General features: G+C 37.7%; 1 protein-coding gene across 3 annotated transcripts in view; it reads right to left on the bottom strand.

Moving 5' to 3' along the window:
• IBTK (inhibitor of Bruton tyrosine kinase) overlaps positions 1–15,761 on the bottom strand; it is a 56,369-nt gene that overhangs the window by 33,406 nt on the left and 7,202 nt on the right. For all 3 annotated transcript variants that reach the window (XM_027696559.1, XM_027696576.1, XM_027696566.1), the window contains exons 2-10: positions 14,854–15,521; positions 11,260–11,356; positions 9,881–10,005; positions 9,223–9,333; positions 7,974–8,144; positions 6,704–6,821; positions 4,776–4,956; positions 3,428–3,551; positions 1,521–1,698 (exon numbers count right to left, since the gene is read on the bottom strand). In XM_027696559.1, coding sequence (XP_027552360.1) covers positions 1,521–1,698; positions 3,428–3,551; positions 4,776–4,956; positions 6,704–6,821; positions 7,974–8,144; positions 9,223–9,333; positions 9,881–10,005; positions 11,260–11,356; positions 14,854–15,177 — 1,429 coding nt within the window. In that variant the 5' untranslated portion in view covers positions 15,178–15,521. The remainder of the gene's footprint in view (positions 1–1,520; positions 1,699–3,427; positions 3,552–4,775; positions 4,957–6,703; positions 6,822–7,973; positions 8,145–9,222; positions 9,334–9,880; positions 10,006–11,259; positions 11,357–14,853; positions 15,522–15,761) is intronic.

Genomic DNA, 15,761 nt, shown 5'->3' with positions numbered 1-15,761 from the left:
CTTATCCAGAACCTCCCGTGGAAGTGTTTTGCCACTTCTTCATGTAAGGGAAAACACTCCACCTAACATTCAATGCAACCTCTTGCAGAATGAAACAAGCTGTGCATCAGTGTACAGCAGTGCAAGATTGTTCTCTTTTCCAGTCAAACCATTATAACAGAAATAACACAATTGCCTTTGGATTTCATATTATATCTGTTTAAATTATACCCAAACTAACCAAATACTATTGAAATAACACGAATACATCTCTGAATGCATCTCTAGAATTTTCCATTACCTGGTAATTGAATACATGCACACCATTCACAACATTCATTAAAACCTTGCAAAAAATGAGAAGCCCTTATTCATTACAAATCACTGATGAATATCATAGATATTCATCTATATGAGAGGAAATGGCCTTAAGTTGCACCAGGGCAGGTTCAGATTAGACATTAGAAAAAAAAAATCACTGAAAACATGGTTAGGCATCGGAAAAAGTTGCCCAGGGAGTTGGTGGACTCATCCTCTCTGGAAATATTCAAGAGGCACCTGAGGACATGGTTTAGAGATGATTATGGTGGTGCCAGATTGACGGTTGCACTAGATGATCTTGAAGGTCTCTTCCAACCTTGAGGATTCTGTGTATGTGTCATTGTGTGTGATCAACTAGGCATTCACCTAGTCAACAGGTGTGGATTCTGAAGTTTCCTTGAAGACATTAAAAACTACAAAAAAGAATAGCAATAAGCATAAAAAAGAGTGCCTACAGACACATATCAGCACCAGGACAAACAGCAAAAAGGAGATGCATTTGGTGCTTCTGTACTATGTGCTGTGTAGAACAAAAGAAAGTAGCAATTGAGTGTGCAACTCTGAATTAAGAAACAGAGGAAATATTTTTACTGTGAAAGAATGCAAAAAGGGACTGAAAACTAAAGACGGATCTCAGTATCAAAGGAAGTCAAATTGCAACATACAGTTATAAAGTTCAAATACATCCCTGAAAAAGAGCTGACAGTTTCAATTAAAATCTTGTCCTGTAGTAGACAGGTATTTTCCTTGCATCAAAACAAACCTGAGAAACCTACTCTCAGCAATATGAGCCAAGTTAGTAAGGTGGAAATTGCTCTGGACCCTGTATTCTGCCCAAGTAAGGGTCTGGGAAACACAATAAGGTTTCACAGACTTAGCAGCACAAGCAAGAATATGCTCCTTCTTTGGCTCGATGCCAATTCTCTTCGGACTCATTATTTAATATGTGACAAGATCGTTGCATTAGACCCTCGTGCTCCTATTACTCTTCAGAAGTACTTTTCCTCCCAGAAATCTCCACCTAAAGTTTAACTGAAGGCTGCAAAATAAGTAAATCTTAGTATTACTGAGGAAAGTGTAGAGTAGCAGTCAATACTAACAACCATCAGTCACAGAGGGAAGAACAAACTCACCACATAACATGGTTAGACTGCAAAGATTCGATTAAACTTTTATATTGATTTAAAGCACTTAAAAGCCATTATGAAATCACAGCTAACCTTTCTTTTCTGAGATTTTTTTCCCTTCTTCCAGCCACTTCCCTGTAAAGGCTTCACCATCCTGTGTGACAAACATTATTTCATTCCCATTTAAAGCAACATCAGACATAAAGACTTGCCGGCCATATACCCAACGGCATTGCTTCATGGAATTGTTAGATGACTTCCAGCAGAACACCTACAATATACATATTTTAGAGAAAGGGGAAATCTTCACATCCTATAAAAGTAGTTACATATTACACACTGCTTTTTTAAACACAAGAACATACCACCTCTAAGTTGTGTATAAAAGGAGAAAGATATTCTTCAAAATTTTAGAATAAAGTGTTATGAGCATCAAAGAACCTACAAGTAAAACAGGGAAAATCTATTATGATATCAAGATCCATTTGCCCATGAAGGGCATTTGAAAAGTTTCTCTGAATATCCAAATATCTTCAAGGCAGTAATATATAGTACAGGTTTTACTGACACGTCAACAAGGACGGCAAAAGGTGTCATCAAGTCAAGAAACGTTTCATCTAGTTCTTGATTTACAGATTTGCCCAACTGGTTTGTTTATAAATCAGACAAAATTCAAAGCTAGCACACCAAAAATTTAAACTGTTTCCTGTTAATTGTTTGACAAAAATCTTAGATTTCTCTATGCTAGTCAAGGTTTTGAAATGGAGACCATGACCAAACACATTCAAAATATTCAACAGGAATGCGAAACAGTGCATGCACAGCAAGTCCCCAACAAGGTAAACTGTACATGTCAAGGAAGCGAACACAAAGAAATAGTCGCAAGCAAGGTAAAGTCCAGACATGGCATTAACAGCACTAAAGTCAGACTTTCATCTTCTCCCATTGAAGGGCTTGCACAGGTCTGTTAACACCTACATAAGGAGAGGACAAAAGAATCCGAGTAACCTATTTCCTTTCCTGTCCCTCGAGCCCTACAGAATCACAGAATGGCTGAGGTTGAAAAAGATCTCTGGAGGTTATCTAGTTCAAAGAGAACTACCCAGAGCTAGCTGCCAAGGAACACATCTCAACAGCTTTTGAGTATTTCCAAGGATGGTGATTTTACAACCTTCATGGGCAACCTGTGATAGTGCTGAACCATCCTCATAATGAGAAAAGTGCTTCCCGATATTCGCATAGAGCCTCCTTTATTTCAGTTTGTGCCCACTGCCTCTGGTTCTGTCACTGGGCACCATTGAAAAGAGCCTGTCTCTATCTTCTTTACATCTCCCTTCAGGTATACATTGATAAGATCCTCTTTGAGCCTTCTCTTTTCTAGGTTAAACAGTACTTCCTTAAAGAAAGTACAATCAAGCCAGACCAGGAAGCACTGATTTAGGAAATAGAAGTATTAGATCACATCCCTCTCCTTACTCAATAATTTATAATGCCTAGAAGCACCAAAGATCCCAGCATTTGTCAATATGAAATGTACATTGACATAGTTCCACTGATGCAGGAAGATAAAGTAGTTTCTTACTGCTAAAGCAGTGTCCCAAAGATGTTAAAAGGGCACTACCAATACTACAGATGCTAGAGGCTAAACCTCACATGCACAACTACTACACTGACCTAATGAACAGATAAGATCATCTCAAAACATAATTCAGTCGAGGGCAAGGACAGAAAAGGAAACACCCACATAGCTCCCTTATTTTGATATACAAGATCAGTTTTTAACATTCTTTAAGAAGGCATTTCAGTAAGAAAAATTTTTTGTAAACACCACTAGATGGCACTGAAGGCTTAATTCTCCCAATGAGCAGATCTTAGAAAAGGCTGAGATTCTGACAGGTCCTGTAAAATGGGACTTTATTATGGGAAGAAAACAATAAATCCACCACAGTACTCCAGTTTTAAGACAACACAGTGTCTACACTTAACTATAAATAACTTACTCTTCCAGCTTCATCCAGTGCCAGAATGCAAATCTTCTGACCCCCATTTTCTTTAAGATGCTGGGTATCTACCTTATATTCCAAATATCCCCCACTGACAAGAACTTTTTTAAGGTTCAGCTGTCTAAAAGAACACAAAAGGTTAAATTCATATTTCTTTATTGCGTATTTATGTTACTTCTATGACAGTTATTTTTTTTTGTTTATAGAAGCAGTAAAAAAATATAGTTGAGGCAGTGACACTGAAAAATTACTTATGTTTAATGTTGCCCCACTGGTACTATTAGCACAACTGCTAGTAGTATTCTACTACTACTATTAGCAGACTAATTTTTTTTTGTTTTTAAGTAAGCACACTGTATCCACAGGTTCTTCACAAAATTCCATTAGTGAAAACCAGTAGATGATGCATCTTTGATTTCAGAATCACAAAAATTCACTTAGCTGTTTGTATTAAAAGACCTATCTTATCCAGTAGGTTATTTCTCAGGGATTTGGTACATTTTGGTTTTTAGCTGATCAAAACCATATTTCTTACCCCTTCTCAGTTTCTTAGTACAAGAGCACAGCACGTTGTATTAAGTTTCTACAAGTGCCAGCACCTTCACTTACAGCCACGTAGAAATGAAGTATAAAATAATCTTTAAGCTATAATACGTCAATAAATACCGTCAGAATTTGAAATGAAGCTGAAAACCTAGTTGGGAGTTAACTAGGCAAAATCTAGTCTAAACAAATCTAATCAATTCTAATCTGTTATTGCAAACTAAGTAACAGAGAACAGCATCAAATAATATCCTAAATTTATGAGTCAAGGATCCAACTTCTTCAACAGGTTTCACACGTAGGTTTTAGCATACGGACCAGATGATGTCACAAGGGCCCTCTTGCAACTTAAATTACTCTTCATAACATACTTTATCCACACATTAGTTATGAAAATCAGACCCTAAATTACTGATACAAAATCATAACAACGTAAATAAACAGAACAGCAGATCTTCAATGCCTCTACCAAGATGCACTTACACAAAATGAGGCTAACAGAGGAAGAAAAAACACCAGTTTCAATGTTTTTAAATCGGCACAAAATATTTCCTCTTAGTGTGTTTTTTTAAAATATCTTTGGTAAACAGCAAGTGGCACCTTAGCCTCATGTCCTAACAAATGCAAACAAAGAAACAAACAAAAGCGATAGCCCTAGTTCATATAAAAGAACCGCAAATGAAGAAAACACGGGGGACCATTGTATTATCTGCACGAAAATCTTAAAAGACCTTCAAGTATACAACTACAGTGTAATCTTCACCTATTGTTTTTCATGACAAATTAGAAAAGTAACACATACTTTGAAGCTATCTTTTTGCACTGATAGTCTGCAAGTAAATAAATATCTCCTCTTTCAGTAACACATACTGTAGCACCATCACTTGCAGAGACCAAGGACACAGAGATGTCTTTATGGTGCAGAGCAGAAACTTGGCGAGGTGCAGTTACACATTTTTCTCCATTAGGATCCAGCAGATAACCTAAAAAATACAACACACCCCAAAAACATTATTTGCTATTCTACACATTGTACATTAAAAGGATACTTTGAACAACCCTTAAACTCTAAAAGATTTTTTAGGTAGCTGGATAATTCATCTTCAAAATAATTAAGGCAGGTAAGAAACACACCACACATACTTGTTAGTTCACCACAAACACCAGAAAACACTCAAGATTTGATACATAAAAATTAAGTAAGGCATATTCCACTAGGAAGCTATTTAATGCAGTTGTACTGCTTTGATTCCAAAAAAAGGAATATTTATTTGATCATATTACAGTTCAATACAGTAAAATACTGTAACACTGGCATAAACTACAGATTATTTCAGCCACTGGAAGACACCAAAAAAGTTTGTCAGAAAAACTACTGCAAGTGCACATAAGCATGAAGGCAGCAGTTACATGAAATAGACAAGGTTGCAGCTGTAATACAAGATCTCTGAAAACATTTAAAAAAAAAATAAAAACAGGCCATTGCTGCTCTGCTGGGACAAGAAACCTAACAACAAGAATCTCATACATAATATAACCCTGCTTTGTGTGCAGGGCATAACTGCAGGGCACTTAGGTCTGCACCACCGAACGGAGCAGGGTACAGATATGCAGGAACAAGCAGCAGAGCTACCTCTACAGCTGGAAGCAACGCTGCCTTATGACAGTGTAGGGCCATGCTCAAACATTTTAAACAGGCAAGGTTTACCATCACAGGTCTATCATGGTGCCCAGCTGACACAACTATACCGTTTACAATCCACTTAGTGTCTCTATGGTACTGCACTGGGACGTGTGCTAACCAGAATAATCCCAACAACACAAGCAACCACAAAAAGAACTTATATGATGGGTGCATATGAAAAAAAAAATGGCAAAAACAAAGAGATATTCACTGTAAAATACTTCTCTGACAAAGACAAGTTTTTGCACATACCTCTTCAACCTTAAATAGAAACACAAAAAGTGTTGGAACCTGAGGCCAGAGCTGATGCAGATTAACTGTAAGCACCAGAGCTAGCTAAACAGTTTTGTTTGCACACAGACACAGAACTGCAAAAATGCAAATCCAAACCAATACTGCAATACCTGTTTATCAAAAAAGACAAAAGTAATTAAAATATACCATTCATACAACAAATCAAGAAGTTCACCAATTGGTAATACATTTTTAGTAGGTTCTTTCTTGACTTCAGAATAATACAGAGTTAAGTGAAGCTTCTGGTAACGGCGTTGCAGGAAAAAATCCAGATATAGGCAAGTATCTAACTTTAAAAAGTTAGTATGGAAAAAGTTATCAGTATCATGTTTACAGTGCATGATGAAAGAAGGACATAGGCAGGAGAGCTGAAGGCTGGTTTATAATTTATTAAGGCCAGTACAAGCCAGACTGTTGGAAGGAGAAACAGCAACATTCTGTTTCCTCAAAGCATTCAGCAGCAGGACCATACTTGATACACGTAAGGTAGAATAATTATAAAGAGTTCAAATAAGACAGTTAAGTCTGACTAGCTCCTATCATCTCAAAATGTGAAACTGGTAGTAATGAAAAATATTCTTCAAAAGAAGTGTGAAGGGATGATGTCACCAGATTGGTTTAAAAAAAAAAAAGGAGGGAAAAAAAAGCTTCAACCAGGCTTCTGTTCTAAGAAGCAGATGACAGGTTAAGCGTGAATGACATCTTTAAATGGCTGGATTTTAGGTTTTACTTTCAGAACACTTCTACCTTACCTAGTTGGCCGCCATTCAGCCCCATGGTATACACTGCTTCCTTAGTCCATAGCACTGTATGGAATCTGCCTGCAGCCACTCCAATCACCATTCTACCTTTCAGGTTTTTTGCCTGAACCTAAGCACAAATCCAAAGTACATCTTAATATCAAGTAGCAACAGGTGAATTTCACATGTACAAACTTCTGACAACATTTAACTCCTAAAGTCGTTAAGCATGAAGCACTGACATCAATCCACATACAGTCTAATAAATCAGGATTATTTCAGAAGTTCGTCAGGTGGGGCACTATTGCACTAGTGATAAAAAGAAATAAACTTTTTTCATTATCTAATCAGAACTGGAATCAAGTCTCTTTACGCTGTCTTCATATGTAAGATTTTGAACAAGACTGCATAGAACACGTTATAAGACAGTCAAAGAAGACTCATGTGCTGCAAAATGTCAGCTAAAAGTTTCAACTTGTAAGTCCTAATGCCCTAAACATACTGCAGAACACTACACTACTAATTCCACACTTCAAATTTAACTTTATTTTCCAGATTAAGATGAAAAACTCAAAACAAATCCTGTGGATACAGAGCTGTCATTAAACTAATGAAGAGCATCCCATGGTAACCCAAAACACTATCCTGTTGCATTTTGGCCAATAATTCTTTTCTACTTTTATAACACTGGTAGTGCAGTGCTGCTCTACTTCAGATGAACCTTCCTTTCAATGAAAGGTAATGTAACACTTCTTTACTTATAAAAATTAAAATTTAAGAGATTAAGCACAGAAATATAGTTAAATTGTTGATGCCTATACCCTCTCTTCCCTGTCATTATTCTTCCCAAAGCACTGACTCCAGAATCAACAGTACTGCCAGCAAAGGATATAACAATCAAACCCTGAGAGCCATCATTCAGTGATTCAAAAGGAGCAAGAATGTCAAATAATACACACCTATTAATTTTACATCACTTCAGCTACAGAACAATTTGAGGAAGAAAAGGGTTTTGGCAATTGTACCCTCTATCATATTTCACACTACAAACTTTAGTAGTGTTCAGGTTACAAACTAAGACATTTATCAGGACAGAGTTAAGCATTTAAGATCTGAGATGTATGATAAGACAGAAACAAGATTTATCTGAACTCACATTAAACTTGGTTGTCCTGAAAAGGTTTAAAACTTATTTCCATAAACTTCACACTTTACTTTCTGTTAAAAAAAACCAAAACCAACAAAAACTAAACAATTAAGCTTTGACTGATGTTATTTTTACCTGTCTAGGAACATTGCAGTTAGAAGGAGGAGGAAGAATACCCAATTGATGGAAAGTATTCAAACCAAATGTGTAAACATATCCATCTTCTGTTAGAACAACAGTATGATCCTTAGCTGCAGCTATCTGGGAGCACTGATGACCAGCTAAGCCTTCCACAAGTCTTGGAACCTGAACAAGAAAAGAAATATTGATATAAAAATATACTGGTTTGATACTAACTGGTGGCCATCTATGACACCAAAGTAACATCAACAGAAAGTCATGATCAAAAACTGAAACACAGATAAAAATGCATTTGAACACACAATACACTCACTAACATAATTACCACATCCAATGCAGTAAGATGAACTACTTTCATTTGAAATGCATCCTCTGCTATGAAGTGAGATGACTTTTAAACCACCTGTTCCAAAATTAGATTGGAAACTATATCTTTAGAACAGCTGAATAGATATTAGCTATCACCTCTTTTGTTTTTCTTTTTAAATTACCATGAACATTAAAGATTTCTCCCTCCAATACAGGATAATTCTAAGAAAATTCCACAGAATAAGGAAGCAGTTCTGTATCCTTGACTCTTCACACCCTCTAACATGAGTTCTCCTTTATTCAACTAGGTAACATCCTAATTTTGAAAGAGCAATTTGGAAAAAAATTCTAATTTCATAGAATTGCTTTAAAAAGTTCTCTTCTTCTAAGAGCTCCAGTCTTCACTACAGCATTCACCAACAGAATATCCAGTTCTACCAGATACTGGATATTAGAAATTTTTAAAAATGACTGTGCTGCAAGCTAGATGCACACTACCAGGTAATGTGCACAGGATAAGATGCTTAAGTCTAAGAATTGCATTGTCATCATATCTTAGTCTTCTCGAATCTTAGTTTTCATAAGGCATCACAAACCTACTTAAGAAGCCAGCCCAGAGAAAAGACATTTGCTTCCACTTATCTGGCATCAGCTAACCTTTAAAACAACTCAGCCATAACACAAAAGTCTGACTGCTCTGTCTAGCTATCTTAAATTAAACTATATTTAAATGTACATTCCTTTACTCTCTGCCACCTCACTACTAGCACTGCAGAGGTTTTGGTTATTTGGTGGGGAGCAAGGAGGCTGGTTTGAAATCAACAGCAAACTCGTTTTGAAAGTACATTGACAGAAACTCCAATTCACTTTTTAAACTTGCTGTTTGAAATAAAAGAAACATTATTCTAGACTACATTAACATAAAGCAGCATACCAGGCACGTTTGTTCATCACCATGACCCAAGCGCCCTCCTTGTCCATGTCCACATGTATAAACTTGACCTTTGTGGGAAAGGAATACAGAGTGGAATTTGCAGAGTACCACCTGAAAAAAACAAAGGCAAAAAAGGGGAGGAGGGGAGGAGGCAATATAGGGCAAATTAATTTTCCTGGATAATCTGAGAATATCTGTCAAAAGTACTTTGTGAAGAAGTTCTTCTTTAATAAAGATATGTTCATGAAAATACAAGTAAGATATTAGTACTAAAGCATAGGACTGCCAAATCAAGGTACAAGGAACACAAAATATTTGCTTTAAGTATGTACTGCTTTAATGTACTTGAAGAGATCGACAGTTTCAGTTTAATAAAATAAGATCAAGCATGGCCCCCCGGGCTAACAGAAGCTCAAAGACTGAGTTTTAAGGGCCACAATACTGCCTCAGAATAGCTGAAGAAAACATGCTAAGACTGCAACAGATTGTCTGCCCTGAATGTTTGCTCATGTTCTACTTTAAACTTCCAAACATTCTCAAACTGAAGTCCCAAGAAGTTATTAGAGTTTTTAATAATTGATAACTTTGATACTTCTTCCCCCTCATGCACCCGTCCAAGTTCATTGAGAAAGGTGCCTATGTAATACATTAAGAATACCTGTTTGATATACACGCCATTCCGAGGAAAAAGATCCACTAGCTCAGGATGATGTTTACCCTGTTGACCACCATGACCCAAAGTGAAATTTATATTGTTTCCCCAGGTGTAGACTTCTGTGGGATCTGTAATGAAAAACATTCTCTCTGCAGCTTGTAAATTTACCAGTCTTGTGCATACTGACTCCAAAAAACAACTCCTGTTTCTATCTAAAATTTGAAGAGGAGAGCTGTTTCTTACCTAAAACTAAACTTTACAAACATTTAATCCTATGAGAAGTAAGGTGCTACAACAAAATATTTTAACAATATTGTACAAATGATCAACATTAGTTATATTTGCAGAAAATGCAATCTGCAGCAGCAGATTTACACATTGTTTTCAGAAGACAACTATTAACCACCTTAAGATATATGTGCTTTGCTTCAACTAATTAAAAAAACCTTTCCCAAATTCAAATCAAAGAGGTGGCCAAAAATGACATATTTTTTAAATAACCTTTTGGTGACATCTGAACACCATTTTCTGATGAGTAAAAAACTGAAATCAATGTGTATTTCGCCAAGCTGCACCACTGTCCAGGGAGACCTTAAGGCAGCCTTCCAGTACCTGAAGGGGACCTATCAAGAAGGCTGGAGAGGGATTTTTTTATAAGGGCATGTATTGATAAGATAAGCAGGAATGGTTTCAGATGGAAAGAGGGTATGTTTAGGATAGACAATAGGAAGAAAATATTTACAGTGAGGGTGGTGAGGCACTGGAACAGGTTGCCCAGAGAAGCTGTGGATGCCTTATCCCCGGATGTGTTCAAGGCCAAGTTGGATGGCACTTTGAGCAACCTGGTGTAGCGGAAGGTGTCCCTGCACACACAGCAGCAGGGTTGGAACTAGATGACTTTTAAGATCCTTTCCAATCCAAACCATCTCTGATGATTTTAACTGAGGTAAAAGAGAAAAACAGCAGAATAACTGAGGTCAAAAACACCTCTGGAGATCATCTAGTCCAACACCTGTGCTGAAGCTGGGTCATCTAGAGCAAGTTGCCCACGACTATTTTCTCTCATGTTTTGAGTATCTCTGAGGATGGAGTCTGCACAATCTCTCTGGGTTACCTATTACATCACTTGCCTTTTTTCTTTTTTTTTTAACCTCTGAGCCAGTCATTATTCCTACATTTTTTCAACACGTGCATCCTGTGCCTACCACCAAGATTCTGTTCTTGCTTTCTTCTGATATTAGCAACCCCACACCTTCAGGTATCTCATAATTTACCAAGTCCTAACTAAAACCACAAAATATTGTCTACACTGGTACATACATTAATACATTGGTGACACATATCTCCTTAGAAAACATGAATTAAGCTATTTAATGTCCTACCGGTTTTCTTGAACACCACATGGATAGGCCTATCTTTCATCACGAGATCCAGGGCTGATAAGCCTTCTTTATCCTGAACATACAGACTAACGCCATGCTGAAAATGAAGGAGAGAAGGGAAGAGAAGAACTGAAGTTCATTTTAACTGTACAGCTTGAAGTAAACCCGGTAAGCATTTAAGAATCTATACAAATCTTTAATTGAAGTTTAATACTGATAAAAGAAAATCTTCAGATTCAAATAAACTGTGAGCAAATCTAAAAAAATAAACGGTGCAATTCTGTTCAGCCACATATACATCATGTTGACTTATTAATTGGGATTTTATTGTCTGAATGCTGACTGTGTAAAAGTAATCAGTGAAACACGAAGTAAACAGATTTGAAGATAAAGCACTGACATCTAAGAATGACAAGTATTCATCAAAAATGCATTAACCAGCTTCAAAGAACATATTTTCTTAAATTGGCATGTTTACAGAATCAGTTTTGACAGTCTAGAGAAGTAAAAAATGAAAAAAAACTAATATGACTTTGAAAACAAGCAAGTGGTTCACAGCTACTGAGAAAAGGCAAGAGGACACAAACAGCCAGACAAGAGACACCAGGGAAGATTCAGAGGCAGAAAACATGAACAGTTCATTCCTTTAGAACTCAGAGAGACATAGACAATCTCTGTGAATACCATTTGCTCAATACAAAAGAGTGTTGCTACACCAGCCTTGGTTTTAAGGAAGTCAGGTGTCATCAACCACTTCCCTAAAGGGAAGAACTGCAGATGTTCCCAATAGAACCTAATGGATAAAACAGCTGTACCTGGCTAACGCGAAGGAAAACCTTATAGAACCTCACACTTAAGAGGTAAATACATGAAATACAAAAATGGAGGGAGCACAGTTCACAATTCCTTCAAGCATGACAGAAGGACAGCTAGCCATATCTGAAATAGGGATTTTAACCCATAATTTTCCTTGGAAAACCACTAGCCAGAAGAACAACAATATACATTCTCCAAATTATAAAGGCAACCCTTTTAGCTACAGTGCTGGTATTAACTCACTATACGACAGAAAGACTGACCTATTTCTTTGACTTAACCGGTTGTTGGATATTCTTCACTTTGGAAGTCATTTAAGTCATTCACAAGCAAACAGAGGCTGCAGTGATATTCATATGGCCTGAATTTGTGAAAACAAACCCCAATCGCTAAGTGGCAAATCTTGTAGTAAGATACAGTCTGAGAATAAGGCATGACTGCCTCCAGCCCACAGCAGAAGTCTGTCATCCACATTAGTTTAGGGCACCAGGGCCTGATTCTGGGGCCAGTATAGGAAGTTGGTTAGAGTATGGTGCTTGCTAATAATGCCAAGGTCACAGGTTCAATCCCCATACAGGCCATTCACTTAGGAGTTGGATTCAATGATCCTGGTGGGTCCCTTCAAACCTGAATATTCTTTGACTAAACTATACTGGTGTTGCAAACAGTACTGCTTAATATCTTCGGATAACGGGCCAGAGTGCTCCCTCAGCAAAGGTGATGATCCAGGAGGAGTGGCTGATAAGTCAGAGGATTGTGCTGACATTCAGAAGGAAGGACCTTGACAGGCTGGAGCAACGGTCCGAGAGGAACCTCATGAAGTTCAACAAATGGAAATGCAAATCCTGGCCCTGGGGAGGAACAACCCAGTGTACCGATACAGCTGGAGGCCAAATGGCTGGAAAGCACCTTAGCAGAAAAGGACTTGGGGCTTCTCGTAGACAACCAGTTGACCGTAAGCCAGCAATGTGTCCTCACAGCTAGGAATGGTGAAAGCACCCAGAGCTGCCTGTGGGACCACTGCCAGCAAGCATTACTCAGCACTGGCAAGCCACAGCTGGAGTGTTGGCTTCAGGTCTGGACTCCCAGACATGGATATACAGGACCAAGTCCAGCAAAAGACCATGAAAACAATGACTGAGGCATCTGACATACAAAGAGAAGCTGAGAGAACTGGGATGCTTAGCCTAGAGAAGGTTTGGGGCGGGGGAGAAGGACAGCATGCTTTATCAATATGCATAATAAATAGCTGCTTGGAGGTGAGAGGTGGGATCGTAGCAATACTCTGTGACAGAAAAAGTGGCAACAGGCACAAACTGAAATATAAGAAATTCTGTTTAAATCTAAACCCTGCTTTTACTGCACTGGTATTAAAACATTGGAACAGAGATGTCTGATGCTCTGTTCAAAATCCAGCCGGACACAGCCCTGGGCAATCTGGTCTAGTTGACCTTGCCTGAATATGGGGGTTGGACTAGACAACCTTTAGAGATATCCTTCTAGCTCAGCTATTTCACAATTCTATTCTATAATCTGTTCCTGTTGTTGCTATAATACCTTAAGAACACATCCTTTAAATAACAGTACAGCAGAGGATTCAGTTAAGGAACTGGGAAACAGAACACTCTCCATGAGCTGGTTGTTTCTGCTTCTTAGAAGAGTATCAGCAGAGCTGGCTATCACAAAAATCTCATTTGTTTATGCAACTGACAGAAAAGTAAAATACATCTGGGAAAACCTGTAGAGGCCTCCTGTAAGCAAATATCAAAGATACAGATATACACACATACACTAGAGGATTGAAAACTTTTTCATATATCAAGCACAGAGTTACTCATTTTCTAGAGAACAGAATCATGTACAATTCTTATAAAAACACCTACTTTTGTGAAGTTTAACGAAAATCTCCTCACTATGTAAGGGTACAGCACATATGTAACAATTATGAGACCTTCAAGAAATATAAAACACTGGATCCACAATCTTTTTGCTTCAAGTCTTGTTGAAAGCAGAGAGTTCTACACCTACAAATGGCTAGCCACTAATTTAAAAAGGCTGAACTCAAAATGGAAAATTCTCTGCCTTAAGAGGTTTTTAAGCAACCCTGAACCACAAATATTTCCTTTTCTCACATAGTTAAAGGGATATCGGAACACCTCAAACAAATGTAGCTTTTCCCTTTGCTGTACTTGGGACAGGATGAACAGAAGGAAGATTAATTAAAAATACATACAGCTCGCTAGGCGGATGGGAAGAAACAGCAATTGTAAGAAAGGAATAAGGGGGACTGAGCAAAAGCCACTTAATAAAATATGCCATATCTTGAAGTGCCTCTCTCTCAAATATAAGATTCATTTCTAATTATAACGCCATTTAATCTTTCATTATTTTATGTTCTCTTACACCAATTGGTACAATTACTGAAGAGTCCACTTTTAGAGTATCTTTAGTCTGATCACTCTCCACTTTTAAGATCCTGACCCTGATATCACCCACACAAACAAGAAGAAATTGTGGACTTCAGGAAGTCCACAATTAATCAGGGATTAATCAGCACTCAGTGCTGATTTCTGCATGGGCAGACAGTCATTTTTTATGAATACAGAGACAACCTTCAAGTAAATCAATGCTCTGCGATCTAAATACAACATTATTAAGACATATATTGAGAAAACCCTCAAGAGGCTTTCAGTCAAATTTAGAAACACACTTTTACATAACCAATACAACTCTAAAAATTGTAGATGCTGAGGAAAACTACAGTTGCAAATTACTCACCTTCAGTAATGACAAAACACAATCAATGTATCCATAAAATATACTTCTGTGCAAAGCTGTCCATCCAGACTCTTTGTCTTTCGCCAAGAGATCTACTCCTTTGGTCTCAGCCAACCAGTCTAGCACACCTTTTTTGCCACAAGACGAAGCGAGATGTATAACATTTCTGCCAAAGGCGTCCTTTATAGTTGCAGCATTGTAGCAGTAAGAAGAGAGAAAGGCCTTGATCTGGCCTTCACTTCCTCTGGTTACTACAGAAATAACATCCAAAGCATGCTGTAGAGATCGACACTTTGAAGTGCACTCTGGCATGTGAGAACTCATCTTCACTTCTAAAGCTGCTCCTCTCCTTAAGGGGAACAACCCTTAAGTGTATCAAGGCACTCTAATTCAGTACACAACACAGTGCCCTAGAAAAATTGTAATTCCAAGGATGTAAATCCAGTTTTATTGAGCTGCCATTAGAAAACTTTGTTCTGTTACGTTTGGCACTTGATCCAAATAAATATTTATAAATATATATTTTTAGAAGTCTTATTTCACCATCTTATATAACAAATATTCTTGTCCATAGAAAATTCCAAAAGTGAACTACCTCTAGTGTGCAGAGGGGGATTCCCCCTCCACACAACCTTATTCTTCTAAAACTCCATAATTGCAAGGGAGACCTGAAAGAGAACAAACCAGAACAGATTAGCAATCAAAAACTCTTTTCCCCAGCAACTGTACTGACTTAACCACATACCAAACTAGCACTTTCAAGTACAGGACAAGACAATGTGCAAGGGTTAACTGACCTGCCCCATGCCATCCGAGTTTATATTCAGGTATTCACTCAGTTTAAAAAAAAACATTACTCCCTTCCCCACCCCAACCACCAAAGGCACCTCCTACTTTTCTTTGACATA

The sequence above is a fragment of the Neopelma chrysocephalum genome, unplaced genomic scaffold, assembly GCF_003984885.1.
Source record: "Neopelma chrysocephalum unplaced genomic scaffold, ASM398488v2 Primary Assembly neopelma1_23b, whole genome shotgun sequence".
Taxonomy (NCBI): Eukaryota; Metazoa; Chordata; class Aves; order Passeriformes; family Pipridae; genus Neopelma; species Neopelma chrysocephalum.
This window is presented reverse-complemented; position numbering and strand designations above follow the sequence as displayed.